This window comes from Sander lucioperca, chromosome 10 (genome assembly GCF_008315115.2).
Source record: "Sander lucioperca isolate FBNREF2018 chromosome 10, SLUC_FBN_1.2, whole genome shotgun sequence".
Classification (NCBI taxonomy): Eukaryota; Metazoa; Chordata; class Actinopteri; order Perciformes; family Percidae; genus Sander; species Sander lucioperca.
In genome coordinates, this window is record NC_050182.1 from 13,404,606 (window position 1) to 13,421,772 (window position 17,167).

General features: G+C 42.1%; 1 protein-coding gene across 1 annotated transcript in view; it reads left to right on the forward strand.

The window, feature by feature from the left end:
* LOC116035978 (raftlin-like) overlaps positions 1–17,167 on the forward strand; it is a 114,552-nt gene that overhangs the window by 49,277 nt on the left and 48,108 nt on the right. Inside the window, exons 4-5 of the mRNA XM_031279371.2 lie at positions 9,932–10,040; positions 15,203–15,683. Coding sequence (XP_031135231.1) covers positions 9,932–10,040; positions 15,203–15,683 — 590 coding nt within the window. The remainder of the gene's footprint in view (positions 1–9,931; positions 10,041–15,202; positions 15,684–17,167) is intronic.

The following is a 17,167-nucleotide window of genomic DNA, read 5'->3' on the forward strand; positions in this document are numbered from 1 at the left end:
CTGTCATCAGTGGGGTGAAAGGTTGTGACAATTAAAAGAAATACATTTTTCTCAACTAAGGGGGGCTGACCCAGAGGAAATCACCTTTCAGGGGCCTCAGACTTCTTAGCTACACCCCTGAGAATAAGACCTCTGTGATTATAAAATGTTGCAGCCATTATAGTCACTTAAGAAAATATGTTGAGATTGCTAATGCACCTTAATTGGTGTCATTATGCAGAGAAACACTTGATGGGACTCAGATTTTGCTTTATCTTCATGTGTTGAGTGGTTCAAAAATGGTATGATGGCTGGATGGTAAGAGACATTAGGGTTTATATAATGAGCATACATGTTTACAGCCACTGTTTCATTTTTTTGAAATTATTTTTGTTAATAATGGGGGATACATCCGAGCAGAAAGATCTCCACAACAGCTACAAACTTTAAAAAAAAAAAAAGGGGATTTTTGTGTTGCATTTCTTATCAGTCGCACAACCTTTCGGTGTAGCTTCAGTATCGACACCAGAGCATCACAACATCTGTTTGTGGCTCAGCAAGCTGTCCTGTGGGCAGCTGTAATTGGACGTGAGTCAGCAATAACCTCAATCTTCTATCTCCAGCCTTTTCAATGCTTGGGCCAAAACCGGCTGCATGGCCCAAAGTCACCACCGCCCCCTACATCTGCCCTCCAGCCCTGTGCCTGAGCCCCTCCGTCCTGGGAAATATGGGGGTGGGCGCACGTTTTGTGTCAGGGCAGGACGCCACGGAGTGGCTCCAAGGGTGGTTGAAGGGCATGTCGGGGGAGTGATGGACAGTGGAGGTGGCTTTTTGTCTGGTCAGAATCCTTAAAAGGAGATAACTTCCTCTGGACTCCAGCAGAAAAACTGCTTTACTTTTTGGAAAGATTCATCCTGGGTTTTGAAAGGGTCTGACAGCCCCATGGGTCATGGAACCTGATTATCTTATTCAGGACCATGTACTGTAAAGTCAGTTGAAGTAAAACCATGACAATCAAAAAGATTGAAGCTTCCCTGGCAGCAGTGACATGCAGACAGCCCCTGTGGCTGCTCTGTCTGGCTCGGAAGTCCAGAAAACATCCAGGCCTGTTTACCAAAACACTGTTCTCATGGGTTTGTGTGTGTGTGTGTGTGTGTGTGTGTGTGTGTGTGTGTGTGTGTGAGGATGTCTTGCCCCTTTTTGAAGAGGTTAGAGATCCAGCACTTGAAGCTTTTTCTTTAGACAAGCCATTCCAACACATTCTCACTCCCAACTCATCAATTTCTGGTCTTTAACACTACTCCCTACCATTGTCGCTCTTCATACTACAGTATATAAACATATAGCCCCCTGGTCGAGCAGTTGCTCTGCCCGGTGTGTCCCATACAGACGCTAAGGGGTGCCTTGAGCATCGGTATCTGAAGCTGAGGGCCACTGACTAAAGGCCCGTCCACACCAACAACGATAACTATAACCATAACTATAACGATGTGAGCAATGCAATGCATCCACACTGCTAAACGATTATGTTCTGTTAACAGTGGTGTTAAGCACGCACTGCACGCTCCAGCTGATAATAATACATAACACAGCAGACATTGCAATGTAAGATAACTGGAATGTCTGTAGGAATATCCTACATATTCGTGAATTCAGAAAAAAGTCTACCAGCGGTCCCTGGGGCGCAGACACCGCTGCCTTCTCCATGAAACAGCGGCGCACAGAGCTCCAGAGAGCCAGGGATCAGAGCAGGCGGGCGGCTGTTAGATCTGTGCAGAGCACAGGAACAAAAACACAGACAGTATGATTTTAACTTTCAAACACAAGAGTCACTCTCATTGGTTTCTGTGACATGAGAAATACTTTCAAAGTACTAATGTTAAAAAAAATACACAGAGCAGGAGGGAAGGAGGATCGTAGCCCCGCTGAGAGGAAGTCACGTCACGCCACTAACCGTGAAACACATCTCTTCGCAGTGTCTCTCTCTGCCATGTCATGTTGTAAACTCAGATGGGTTTTGATTGGCTGTCAGTGTTTCTATCGTTCATCAAATCGCTCTAAAAGTGATCCGAAACATATTGTTCGCCGCTGTCGTTGTTATAGATGTGGTGTGAACTCTGTTGAGTTGTAACAATTTTTAAAACTTTATTTTTATAGTTACAGTATTGTTATGGTTATTGTTCTTGGTGTGGAGTGTCAGTATGTGACGCAGGGTTTCCCCCAGTGTATTGCAAGCCTGATGGCCAACCAGGCCTAAGCCCCTGGGAATTATTTTGTACTGTATTTTTAAGACGTTTTTTAAACTACAGTGACAGTGGGGCAGCTTGGTTGGAAATGTAGATGTAGTCATATTTTCAAATCTCCAGTTAGATTTTGGCACTGACTTAATAGAGCCCTATGGCATCTGTCTTAGAGCTTTTAAATTCTCAATTTCGCAATTCCGTCCATGATTCTGTTATCACAGAAACTATTGGGCTCTACATTAATGCTGCAATCAGTCTGTGACTCCGGGCCCTCGTTGAAAAATAATTTCTGGGGGAAACCCTGTGATAAGTTGGGAGTGAGAACAGCCAACGGCCAAGACTTGAGTGTTTAAAGCAACACTATGTAACTTTTAGCTGCAGCTGTAGTTCCAATGAGACAACCTGTAGGGGGACCGAAGCGGGAAAAGTTAGTGTTGCTTTAATAAGCGTCACATACTAACTCTTGTTGCGTTCACATTTGTCTTTGTGCATATTGTGTGTAACTTCATATGAATGTGTGACATTGTTCAGGATAAATCTCCCAAGCAGAATCCACCCCAGATTCCTCACAGCTTAAAACACATTTCTGTAATTTCTTCACTGCTGAGCATAAACACAACACCGCTGCTACTAATCTACATTGACATTTTAGCCATTTAGCTAACTCTCTCAGCCACAGTGACAGCACAATAACTGCGGAAAACCAATACCTGATATTACAAGCAACCAAGAGTGCTGTGCCCCGACAGCTCTGCTGCAACATCAGAATGATCATGTAAGGAAAATGAAACAGAGGACATAAAATAAAAACTAAAGAGACACTATCTGTGCAAGGCTTTTGTTGTTGTTGTTTCCAGAAAGATTAATGAATAGAGGATCAGGGATGGGATTCAAATGGGAGAAGGATGACCAGGGGGGATTTGGTGAAAAGATGAATTTAAGATAAAAAAAAAAAAATGAAACTTTGGGGATCCTTATGGGAGAGCTAAGTTGTACCAGAAAATGTCCACATAGAAGAAGAATACAACCAAAGTAAGCAATAAACAAAAACATAAAAGATAAGAGCAGTAAAAAACAATGCAATCAAAAAGTAATAAATTAGAAGGAAAGCAATTAATTGGTTTGTGCAAATGTATGCTGATGATAGTGCGGTAAGAGCATCCAGATATTTTATCCTGAGGGAAAACTGTTTTCAAGTTAGTGCCAACTGTCTGACATGCCTCACTCCTTTCCCTGATCCCTGCTGGTGTTTGTTGGAAATATCAGGACTTGTTTTCCTCCCTTCAGAAGAAACCATTTGCTGTTTGTTCTTAGCCTGGTTGACACCAGACCCTTCTCACTTGCAGAGCAAATCTCAAATTTGCCAGAAGTTCGTCAGGGTTTACCCAGGCTAGTTTGTTCTTGTTGTACAGTATGAGAAACTACCACAGTGTGAGATAATTCATCACAGCAAACGTGACAACTTAATTTAGGTTTGTCAGACTTTCTGTCTTATCATTATTTACCGTTATTTTGCCAGAGTTGTGTGATGCAAGGTGTTCTGATATGCCTCGCTTACTGACAGCTGCAGAAAGAAACGGATGTTTTTAAAAACCTGCCGTACAGTCTTCCTCCACACATCCAGGTCTTCTCATCCGAGGCGTCTTTGTTAATCAGGATTGTGTTTATTTCAAGATGAAGTTTTTAAATTACAAAGGTAAATGTTAAAAGAGTGACACTAACTAGTCATGTTTCCAGCACATCAAGTCCTCACACCTTAATGACACAAAAGGCTTGTTGTCAGTTCCTTCCAAAATGACTGTATGCTTCCACTTTTTTTTTTTTTTTTTTGATCTGTCACTTTTTTGGTTAATGTCTGGTTGAGTTTAGGCAACTAAAATGGCTTGGTTAAGGTTACGGAAAGATTGTGATCATGATTAAAAGACACCAACGTTGATTGTTGGAAGGAGATGGGATCCAAAGTCAAACAAATAATAATGCACATACAGTACCATTGTCTATGCAGAGAATGAATATGACTTTTACATTTGGAACCTGGGATAACTATTACTTTGCACCTATTTTGAAAATGCTTATAAAACAGGCAACTTTACGGCACCTAATAGTGGGTTGAAAACATGGTAGCCAGCCACGTTTTAGAAGGTCATATAGTTAAAATGCATGGCACCTTATCTGCCCTACCTTCCTGCTGATTGTGGTCATTAGTAATCACCTCCCATGCTTTTGTGTAGAACACCTCAGGTTCACTTTCGGCATGCCCAGACATTCGCACAAAGCTCTTGCTGCTGCAAAACTGGACAACATAAATATTGATTCTGTATGAAAAGGCTACAGCTGAATGGAATGGATTGCATCTCTCTTTAAAAAAAAAAAAAGAAGTGAACGAAATTCACAGCTGGAGTGTGAAGAAGTAGAGAGAGGAAGACAGGATGAGGCTGAATAGGATAAGAAAAAGGAGAGAGAAAGAGAGATATTGAGTAAAAAAGGGGCAGAGAAGTCCTTTGATGGCCACGGCCAAAAGCGGGGCCCAGACTTTATCTCCAGCGTCTGTCACCGTGGAGACAGCTGCTCGCATCAGCACCAGCCCAGGGGAATCCAAATCTCCACCAGGGGAAAATGAGGGAAGAGAAATTAGAGAAACCAAAAGAGAAGAGCATCTCTTCACCAGTTCTCTTTCGCTGTCAGACCCAGAAATCCAAAGAAGTAGAAGAAGACAGGGTGGGGGTTGGGGCGGGATACAGTGAATGGGATTGAAAGCATGACAGCGAGCAGCCATTCATCCGTCGTTTCAAAAGCAAACAGCTTTTTGCAACTGCGCTGAAAACAAAGCAAAAGTGAAGGTAGAGGAGCTGACTGGTGTACAGCAGCTCTTAATTTAGCATGCACAGTATGTCTGTGGACACAATCACAGTCAAGTCTCTACAGTATTAGCCCCAGTGTGAAAGGCTCAGCCAACAAGGCACTTTACATGGAGGAAGTGACACTGCAGGAATCCAGTGCACAGTCAGGTAGTACACAGAGGTTGTGTACATACAGTGTCGTATCATCTGTAAATAAGACACTGTCACCTTACTGACATGTCTGGTTAAGTGGGTTATAACTTTAGAAACCCTAGTAAACCCCCCCCCCGCCAAGTTACACACTGCTGCAGGAACGAAGAAGAAAAAAACCTGCAATGCAGACAGAATGGATTGCACCGTTTGAAAATGTAAAATGTCAACTGTCAAATTTCCCAGTGTTCAATTTGATTGCGATGGAATAGGTTACAGTTCAGCAGGCAATGTCTGATGGGATATATTCATCATTATTGGGTAATTGCAAGGAGCTCCTGCATGCTCAGGCAGTGTAAGAGAGGGATTGAAAGAGAGCGATGGGTTGAGAGGGAGAAGCAGGGTGGAGAGTGCGAGAGGGAGATGGAGAAAGAGGAAAATAAAGAGGTACGTACTAAAAACCATTAGAGGGGATTCGCTTCAGTGGAATTATTCACAAATGTGTGAAAATGTGACATTAGGAGAGGTATGCTCTATTATTAAAGCTCCACAGCGACAGAGTGCTAAACATGGGTTCAGTAGCTCCCTGACTGTGTCGTCATAGCAATAAGCAGATGGGTGGTGGGTGATGGAGGGGGGGTCAGAGGTTTGACACAGCTCTGCTCCTGATGCAGAAAGAACAGCAGTGAATTCACATTTTCGCTCATTCACTGACTATTATGTGACAATGGTTTTATTCAGCCTTTTTATTTAATACAGCATAAGAAAAGCTGCAGCAGCAAAGGGCCGCGGCCGCTGCGTCGAGGACTAAGCCTCTTTATATGGGCGCGCGCTCTACCAGGTGAGTTACCCAGGCGCTGTAAAGGTGCAGCAGATACTCGAGGTCCCTGGTGGATAAATCCAAATTACTTACTTACTTACATTTTTCCTCTAGAGCTACCAGCAGGTCAACATTTTAAGTTATTCTAGTTTAATATCTGCTAGAATGGATTGGCACAAACCTTTGTACAGACATTCATGATTCACAGGTAATTTATCCAAATGACTTTGTGATCAAAATCATCAAAATTTTACTTTGTCCAGTACTTTGGTTGATAATCAAATACAAAAAAAACGGCAAAACTAATGACATTCCCATCAGCCTCAGCTGTAGGCCTACTTTGCGTTTGACTGTTAGCATGATAACAAGCTAAACCAAAACTTTGAACAAGTTAAGCATTATAACTGCTAAACATTAGCATTTAGCTCACTATGCTACGCACAGCCTCATGGAGCCACCTGGTAGTTTTTTTTGGTACCACCTCGGTCTAGGTTCCAAGCGGGCTGAGCCGATACTAAAAGGTGTTAAGGAGTTAAAACACTGCAGACCACTGATTGGTCAGAGAGAACCGTCACTAGCGTGAAACAGAACATCCTGCACTATGGCTAAGCAGACAAATGAGTCTCAAAAGAGTGAAAACTTCATTAACAGAAACACCAAAGAAATGAGCGTTTATTGCCACAAATGGTGCCAATGGATAAATTAATAAAAGAGGGTCAAATCTAATTGAGTGTGCAGGTTTGTTCTGAGAAGGTTTCCATTTAAAAAAAAAAGAAAGACAAAACTGGTTGTAGACATTTTTTACAGTTTGACTTCCAGATAAAAACACTAACATGTCAACACAATCCCTTTTCATACCCCAGTGAACACTGCGTAATTGGAAACTGCACATTTACAAATGATGTAGCCACTACAATGCTAAAACAAATCCCAAAGCAAGCCATTAACAGGTAATTTGCAATGAGTTACCATGTGAACGTTCAGCTCCAGTGGGAGTGATTAGTCTTACGCAAGATGTTCTATGGCGAAACAAAGCATGCGACCCATCTGTGGGGCAGACATGAAGAGGGAGGAGGGGGGCTTCGCAGGTGTATTCACCCAGGAGGGAGCTCCAGGTAGGTGGGCAGGCAGTCAGGCATTTGACACCCGTCTAACCACACGAGACCTCAGAGGTTGACAGCCGGTGCTGCACGCTGCATGAGAAGTCATTGTTTCACACAGAGAAGATGGACTGCAGGTAATGCAGCTGCTATTTTTAACCTGAGGCGTCCCTTCAGGACTGAGTGCACCGTTTCAATTCTTGTACCCACACATCTCTCTCCCTCTCTGATGCTCCTTCCATTCTGAGTTTTATTCAAAAATGACTTATTTATCATTTAAAAAGAAGTAACACCTTCTGTGTGCAAAAGCTTTCAGAAGGACTGAATTCATTTCTGTTTTACTGATAGATTACCATTGATGTCCTGGAGTTTTAATTCCTCTGCAAAGTGAATTTATATCACTATGAAAAAAGGGCTTTTCATTTCATCGTTTGAAGCGGCCTCTTAACTCGCAGCGAGCGGGGGCACCTGCAGATCTTTCATTACAGTACGTACAGTATGTTGTATGAGGTCTGTAGTGTATTAGTATAAGTATAATCGTTTAGAATGTAAGAAAGGAAAGAAATGGTTTGCACTTCACGCTGTACTGGCTGTGAAGCCTGAAGATGTGCCTGGAGTACCAAGCTGGTTGGTTGTGATCTATGTCGCAACCAACAGAGGATGCATCCACCTTTTTTGACAGCGCCGCCAGGCTTCTGCCATCGTGCCTTTGATTGTTCTGACGCTGCGAAAAAACTTTTGTTTCACAGAGCGTGTGAAGTTTGTACTTAACTAGTCAGTCGTCCCAGTTTCTGTTCCGCTGTGTGCTGCGACAGCGATATATGCCTAGCGACGGGTATCAGTGACAGTAGAATAGAAGTGTGACGACTGTGTTTTTTTTTTTTTTTTCTGTTTGGATGGATGACATAAGTGAGGGCCATTGGTTAGGCTGTGAAGTCTAACAGAAAGACTCAAGCCGAGGTTTAAAGTGATAACGCGGTGATTTTCAAACTGTGCGATTCTGATTCATGTGGGAATAATACAAGAGTGCTTTTGCTCTAATAAGCCTATGAAGATTCAGGTTAGCAACATTTATTCAGACAGTAAAATGACATGTAGAGTGAAATATGGGCATATTTTAACAGGGTAGAAAAGAAAAGCAGGTAAGCCTCATCAAGCAAACACTCTGAGAAAATACAGAGAAGCTTATCTTGCTCTCTTTAAATGGGGCACTCCAACTTTATATGTCAAAGTGAATTACACAGCCCGTGAATCAGTTGAATAATGTCTTTTGTAGCTCTGGAAGGAGCTTTGTCAAGTCTGAGAAAATTACAATTCATCTCATCTTGGGCATGGAGACTACACATTTTAAATAGAAAGCCTGTGTCAAAAACTGGGGGCAGAAGTTTGAAAAATGGGTGTTTATAAGGCAGAGAGGGCCTAATGAAAGAGGCTATTGAGCTGCATTATGGGAAGTGTAGGATTCAGTGTTTTGGATCCTGACTTATCCCACTGTAGGGACTAAAAGTTACAGATTGTGAGCTTTCCTTTTTTAAATCTGTCTTCTGCAAATCCCCTTACTTTATGTTTCACTACATTATTAGATACATGGAGTGTCTTTAATTTGCATTTTTCATGTGAACAACAATAACACAATATAATAAATATTAAAGGAACATTTTAGCTGGATTACTTGACAGGGTTTTTTCTTCAGTAAAATCACTATTATAAATAGTGATTACTATAAATCACTATTCAAGGAATACTTTGACATAAATGAGATTCTCTTAAATGAGAAGATTGACTTTAACATCTGTATGCTAAACACAAAAAACGTCAAGCCAACAGATTGTTATAAATAATAAGCATAAACTATTCCTTTAAACTATTGATTTGTAACTGATTTCCCAAATGTTATTCTTAATTGATACATCAAACAGCTCATTCTGCATCCAATGGGGGGGGTCATGTCAAAAGAAGTCACTGTGATAAAGTATTAGTAACACACAGACACGCACACAGTGACATGTATGTGCACTCAGAGGGAGTCTTTGAGTGGAACTGGGAAGCTGTAAGCGCAGCCTGTAATACACCAACCAGCATGCACGCATGCATTTCTTACCCTCCCACACATCAGGTGTCCGTGTAAAGCCAGAACTCTCGCAGAGCACACACACAGCCCTCACACGCAAAGACACACACATACTGTATATGCACAAAGACTCTGTAGCACACTGAGGAAAAGGGCGTGTGGGGCTTCTTCCCCTTGTCAACAGGATGAGAAGCAGGGAGGTGGAAGCCGGGGCATTAGTCTCCTCAGGGCTAGCTCTGGGATTTCCTCCAGAGGACAGAATAGGAAAATACAACACCATATAAATAGATTCTCCTCACTCCAAATACTGATAAGGCCTCAGCGGGGAGGGATAACGGGGGTATGGGGTGCAAGACGAGATTTGCATTGAATTTCCTGCTTTCTGTGCTCCCCATGTGTTTTCTTTCATCCATGTGGATCTTTGTCTCACTTAAGTGTTTTATTGTATTTTTCCCTCGCCTCCCACAGGGCAACAATAACATTAACAAAGCTTCTTGATGCCGTGTAATTTGTTGATAGGGGGGTATTTTTGTATTATAAACTGATATAGTCTGTGAATAGCACCCTGTTTGTGATGTTTTATGGCTGTAATATTTTAAATTTCGGTCAGTTGTCAATGTGTGGCTGCATGTGTGAATGCATGGGTACCCTCATGTGTCGTGAGCATGGCTGGCTTTGCTGAAAGGCTGAAGCTCATTGTCCTCTCTCCCCCACTGTGGTGCCTGCAGGGTGGAAAGGAGCCAGCCTATCTGCCCGCCATACAAACTACAGCTGGAAGAGTGTCTGTCTGCTGAGCAGGTGCCCACCGCAGAGCTCATCCAGGGCTACGTCAAGAAGGTAGGTTATAAATGCCAAGCTGAAGGGTTTTGTCAGTTTGTGCCCAGCTTGAAGTGGGGATGCAGGGCGGAAGGGAAGGGAGCAAGAGATAGGGAGGAATGAATGCAAAGAAATTGCATATTCTATCATCAGAGTCAGAGATCCAGAGCAGACAAAGAACAGCATGTGAAAAAATTTCCAAAATTGTCAGTACCAAAGTATCAACTCAAGTCTGCTACCAAAACTTTGTTTAGCCTGTCACCCTCTCTGGAGGTTCAGAGAACACAATGTGTGTATGTTTACAACAGTATACATTGTTAAAGCTGCATGCAAGCACGCTGCTGTCAGGGTGAATGCTTTTAACTGCAGCCTGTCACACAGTGCATGGAGGCAGTTGCCAATGAAGTACACAATGTTGAAGGAGTGACAAAAAAAGGATTTCAAAAGATAAAGAAAACACAGGGGTGATGGTGACGTGTGTATTTTTAACCAGAAGTTGTCAGGTATGAATTAGTGATGGCTTTGATTGTGTTGCAACTCCTTTAACACAAGCCATGTCGACAGGCTTCTACTGCTACTAGAAACGTGCTTGTGGTAGATTATTATTAACAGTTTCAGCTTGAGCCAAAGTAGCCCACAGAGTGTCAACACAGTCATCTAAAATCTTTGATAGATGGTTTGCCATGCTGCAGTTTATCCTAAGTCGAATTCAGGAAGTATGCAGTCTCGCATTGCCAGACCTCCACAGCGCTGAGAAGGAGGGTCTGTCTAGTCCACGCGACATTCCGGGATGGGAGAAAAACGTGCTCTGGTTTATTGGCATTTCTTTAAACTAGTGCTGTCAGTTAAACGCGTTATTAGCGGCGTTAATGCAAACCCATTTTAACGGCGTACATTTTTTATCGCGAGATTAACGTTATTTTTGGCATAGCAAACTTTGTATGTTTTTTTCACATGCTGTTGCAACAACTAGTAACGTTAGAAAAACTGTAACACCACACTGGATCTAGCTAGACCGGAAACAAAACCACAGGCGCGCCGCACACACTTGTTTGGGCTTGCGAGCCGGCCAAAGAGTAGTAGGCCAACGTTACGTTTTGAGTGGATGGCGAGCATGAGACGCCAAAATGGATGCCAATAAGATTGTGAATGGAAAGTTTACTTTTAAAAAGTTGCCAAATGGTTCCATTGACAAGACCAGAGTGATCTGTGTGTTTTGTTGTTGTGAACTGAGCTATCATCGCAGCAGGTCTAGTCTGAAATACCACTTGATGGCCAAGCACACAGCTGATGCGAATTCTCCGCCCCCCTCGTCAAAGCCAGGCGACAAAAGCACAAAGCAAGCCGATCCACTTTTCCATGTTGATAAGAGCATTAAAATGAGAAAAAATAATTGGACAAAAAGAGATCTAGCGACATTTAGAATAGATAAAAATGTGCGATTAATTGCGAGTTAACTATGACATTAATGCGATTGATTGCGATTAAATATTTTAATCGTTTGACAGCACTACTTTAAACCAATCACAATCGTCATGGGCGGCACGGACAGAGCCACAGTGCCGCTGCAAAAATAGCCTCGGGAAGGAACTTGTTTTGGTGGAACATGTGTACATTCAAAAGTTGTTTTAGTCGTGAAACAAAAAACTCAGATTGGACAGATAGTCTAGCTAGCTGTCTGGATTTACCCTGCAGAGATCTGAGGAGCAGTTAACTATAGTCCTCGTAAATGGAACAGAGTCTTAAAATTACAGCGCAAAGAAAGTGGAAGGTAACGGACATCCAGCCGAAAAGAGGGACATCTGGCGGAATTTCAAGCAGCACCAGAGCAACCCCAGAAGTGGAACATCGTGGATATAGACTAGGCAGAATGTAAAAGCTGCATTTCCTTAATGGTTTAAGGCTGATGTTAATTAGCAAACCAAATAGCTTAACATTTCTGTATTTTCTGTAGAGGGGAAAGCAGCGAACAGAAGCAAGAATCATACTCACTGATCTGATAATGAATTGTCTCTGCACTGTTGTGAATGCACTGCCGTAGAAGGCCTGTTTGAAATGGCACTTAAGTTCAGATGATGTATATGAACACACCCTCCTCTCTTGTGAGCTGGTTATGACACGTCATCATGATACAACCCCCCCACCCCCCCGCTTAATCTGTATATTACAGACCGTTATGTCGGCCTTTGAAGCCTCGCTCCTGAACCTTTCTGTACATTTTGCCCTTCGATTAGTCATGCAACCACAGTCCTGTAGGACCTCATTACTGTTGGTTATCATTTTAATCTACTGAGCTGCTACAGGCTTGCTGGAGGAGGAGGTGGAGGAGGCCATGCTAGAAATCTATTAAAAAGGGAAGTGGACATGGATGAGTGGTAGAGGAGTGAGCGGAGAAGTCCATTCCCTATAGCCTCTCTCTCTCTGTTTCCTTTTGTTTTCCTCTCTTCATCTCTCCCCCCACCACCCCCCCTCTCATCTTCGTCCCCTTCTCTTGATCACCGTCTCAATCTCTGCCGTTATCCCTGTGCCTCTCCTTCCGTCATCTCTTCCCTCCACTCTCTCTGCCCCGCTCAATCTCTCTCTCCGGGGTTCTCATCTTGACCTTCAGACACCTCGTCCTGGTGCCACTTTAATAACTTACGGAGGAAATAGGAAATGTGGTCTCAAGTCAAAATTGAAATGTTTTTTTTTTCACTGCAGGCTGTTGATATTCTGGTGGCAGAATAAGGGAAGCTGCTTCCAGAAAAATTTTCATCAAGTTTGTGCTCGCGTCCTTTCGGTTAATGAAGAGAAATGATGCGAAGAAAAGTTTCCTTCTTGACCTCAAAACCTCATTGTGTTGACCTGAGGTGGTTCCATTTAAGCCAGCGCGACGTCTGTTCATTTAGATGAAGAAGTTTAGAAGAATGCTCATTTTTATTTTTATTTTTATTTTGTTCTATATGTATTCTGTATTGATTCTGCAGAAAATTTCATATGGTAGATCCCAAAAGTGTATGTGCAACTAACAATTATTCTCATATTCAGTTAGCTGCATCGCATCCAGGTTTCTCCTTTTGTTTCCCGTTAGTGGTTATTAAAATTATGCTATTCCTGACTGTTTGACAGTATACATAATATAAATTCTGTATCATCTTGTTTCACATTTCAATTGAAGCTATATGATGTCTATACTGAGGGTAATACTCAAATCCAAGACCATCAAATGGACATATTCATCATTTGCAATGGTACAAAACACAGAACAGTGGCACATCCTCACATTTAAGAAGCTCAAACCAACAAATGTTTGGAATTTTTGCTTAATAAATAAATGACATTATATAATGACATTATCACATTATATACATTATTATCCATGAATCTTCTGTAGTTCAGTTAAACAACATTTCAGCACTGTCCTCTTATTTAAGCAGCTATGTATTTACTATTTCCACTTCCAAAAGACAAATCAGCACTACATTTACACATTTAGTGATTTATTCTTATTTTGTCGCTTATGTGCAATTACAGTATGTTTGTGGTTTATCTGCTGTCTTTGTAATGATATTGGACTGTTGGCAAGATGTCTCTGGAAAAAGAAATCTAATCGGAATGGTTCTACTTTGTCAAACACAGGATTTGATAAAATTATAATGATAATGGTCCTAAAAATAAATTCAATCATTACAGGACACTATTCAAATCTACTTTGCTATCAACTGCACCAACATTAGACTGTCAAAGCCATTCATCTCTCTCTCTCTCTGACTGCCTGCATTACCATTAAATGAGATACAACAGTTTTCTTTTATCTCAGCAATTCCATTTCAACATATTGGTATGGGGAATATGATGTAGACGCACCCAGAGAGCGTTCACCGATATTAAACAATACGGCTGGAAACAATGTGACTGTTTTCCAATTTAATTTCATAGTGAATAACCTGTGATTTGATTTGATGGTCCGAGATAGAGACGTGCACCGTCTTTGCTTGGGGGGTGAGGGTGAGGGTGGGGGTCGTTGGTGGAGGGGTGCAGAAATGGAGAATGGCATCATTAACATTCTCTGACAGTTAAAGTTTCAATCTAGCTTCGTGGCAGAATCCCAATAGTGACATAAAATGCCAGATGAAAATAGGACAGAGAGAAAAAAAAAAGTGCTAGATATGGGATGCGGCCCATCCCTGACTGGGGTTGTGGCCGCTCCAATCTAATCAACAACTGAGAGATTTGAGAAGCTGCTGGGACGAAAAGAAACAGAGAGGGGTAGAAAAAAACAAAGATCCAAGAGTTGCCGAGGTCTCCATAAAAAGTATTGTGGAAACAATTCCATTTCAAAGATAATTGATCTCAAACTTATTCTTAGAGTTTGGTTTCAGTTTCAGATCTCTTGGGAAATAACTTGTTGTCTATGTTCTGCTTCATATGTTGTTCTTATTTTACATCCTGAATTTACATTTTAGGCATTTTGCCAACGCTCCAAACCTAACCCTAAAAGTAATGAGTGCAACAGCAGCTTCAAACCCAAGATCTCCAACAGCACATGCAATCAAGTCAAGGGATGCACCATGCAACTAATAATTACTTTAATCATGATTAGTCTGCCGATCACGATCATTAATTCAGATCATTAATCGATTAATTGTTTAGTCTGTAAACTGTAGAAAGAAATAGCAAAAAAATGCCCATCACAGTTTCTCAGAGAACAAGGTGACATCTCAGCTCAGTTGGTAGAGTGGGCATCCATATATAGAGGTTCACTCCTCAATGCAGCGGGCCCGGGTTCAACTCAGACCTCCGGCCCTTTGCTGCATGTCATTCCCCCCTCTATCTCCCCTTTCATTTCTTCATCTGTCCTGTCAAAAATAAAGGCCGAAAATGCACAAAAAAATAGCTTGACTTTGACTTGACCAAGTAACAGTCCAAACCCAAAGATAATCAATTTACTGTCATATATGAGAAAGAAACGCAGCAAATTCTCACATTTGAGAATCTGGAAGCAGAGAGGAAGCCGTTTAGCATTTTTGCTTAAAAAATGACTGAAGCAATTCATTGATTATCAAAATATGGTAGTTGTCGATATGTCATTTTTGGTCAGCCGACTACTTGTTTTAGCTCGAATTAGATCAAAATCAGTGAATGCATAGAAGCAACAGTGGCATCACCTGTATTTATATCATTCAAACTTTTGCTCCCGACAGCAAATCCAGGATGCGGCTGACCAGGGGGTGATGTTCGTGGGATTTGTCCAGGAACCCTATGGGGCCCCATGCACCAGGATCAGAGAACCAGACACCCCCTCCTTTTCCCTGCACTCCAGCCCCAGCTCTGTGCTCGGTTCCCTGGGTAGCTGTAGCCCCTCGAACCCCTCAAGCCCCATTAACCACGCAGCACCTGGAGCTGAAGCCGATGCAGTGGACAAAGAGGGCCATGAGGAGGCTTCATACGAGGCTGGGGAAGGAGCACCGGGTGGGGAGAAAAATCATAGTGAGAACACTGGGAACCATTCAGGGAGCGGGGTGGAGGGCAGTCAGGGCGTGGTCTCGCCTGTGGCGTCTCCAATACCAGATGAAGATCTGGAGCAGAGTGAGGAGCTGACGGAGGAGGAGTCGCCGTGTCACAATAACAACAAAGACAGAGATGCAAAGGAGAGGCCAAGATACCGCATGCGGAGGGGCGATGGTGAGTGGTCTCTATGGTTGCTATCATAAACTCAAACTAAAATGAATTGTATTTAAAGGCTTCCTTCTTCCCCCCACACACACACACACACACACACACACACACACACACATTCAAAGACCAATTTTTGCACAGTCTAGAAAATGTAATTTTTCAGTGAGCACCACAAACAAAATTCTGTTCACCGCCATTGTACCTGGGTAGAGGAAGAAATCTCAAATCGTGGGCGTATTAAACCTTAAGTATTTGCATGGCTACATTTGACTGAAGGTGAGTGAGTAAATATGCTATTTTGTTATTTGGGTGAACATATCCTTTAAAAGAAAATTACACTAATTGGCCCAACGGAGGCTTCACAATTTGAATGTCAAAATAAAAAATAAAAAAAAGCTTTAGAACTTGACAAGACTCCAAATGACAGGAGACCTGCCACACAGCTATCCTACAGATTACACAGAAAGGCCTAATGAGGGATGCTAATTAAGAAAATTGAAAAGGTCAAAACTTCAAACAGTGAAAGGCTCAGTGTTGATGGGTCTGGTTTTTGCATCATATATAGACATTAGCTAAATGTTGTTTTAGCATTTATCATTTCTAAAATGTTTTTTATGCTGCATATTAATACACGTTCACACCTGTGAGCTCCCTCATCAAACCAGTCGACTGCTGGTCCCAGAGCAGCTGAAGCAGTCGGGGGTTAAATCCTGCACTCCACTGTTAACTGTAGCTTCTTTCGCACATTCACAGATATTCAAACTGGCAGCTTCTAACCTTGAGCCAATATCTGTCTAGATATCTGTGTATATTTTGGTTTTGGTTTAATTTGAAGCCATACCTTTTGGCTGTTTAACTAAAGAACAGCGTGGCGCCATAAATCCTTCTTGAAACACTTGGCAAACGCGGAGGTGTCATTGTCTTGCTATTGCCTCAATGTTACACAACAATATGCTGCCTTGGGATATAATCCTCTCTATCCGTTACACAAAGGGAATCGTCTTATAGCCGTGGTGCACACAAATTCACACTCAAACTTAGCCGATAAAGATAAGTCTGTGAAATTTGCCACAACAGTTTTGTCGGGGTTTTTGTTTTGGAAACTGCACATTTCATGACTCGCTTTCTGTCTACCCAGAAAGTGAGGTATATAGCTACACCTCTCTGAGTTATTTACGGCAGCCCCCTTTTCTGTGGGAACGTTGTTGAAATTAGCACGGACATGTATAGTTCCGGCTTTATTTGAGCATTTTGGATTGACAGATGGAGACACACACCATTATCACCCCCCTCCTACAGTCTCTCCTCCTCTCACCAAACCTATTTGTGATATGTGTCGGTGCAATGTGTAAACTGTGCACTGGACACACATCCCAGTGGGAGTGTTAACGTGTGTGTGTTTGTGTATAATGTATATTTGTATGTACAGTACATTGTACAAAGCGATTAGTTTCAAAGCACCTAATACCGAGTGTTGCATAATGAATATA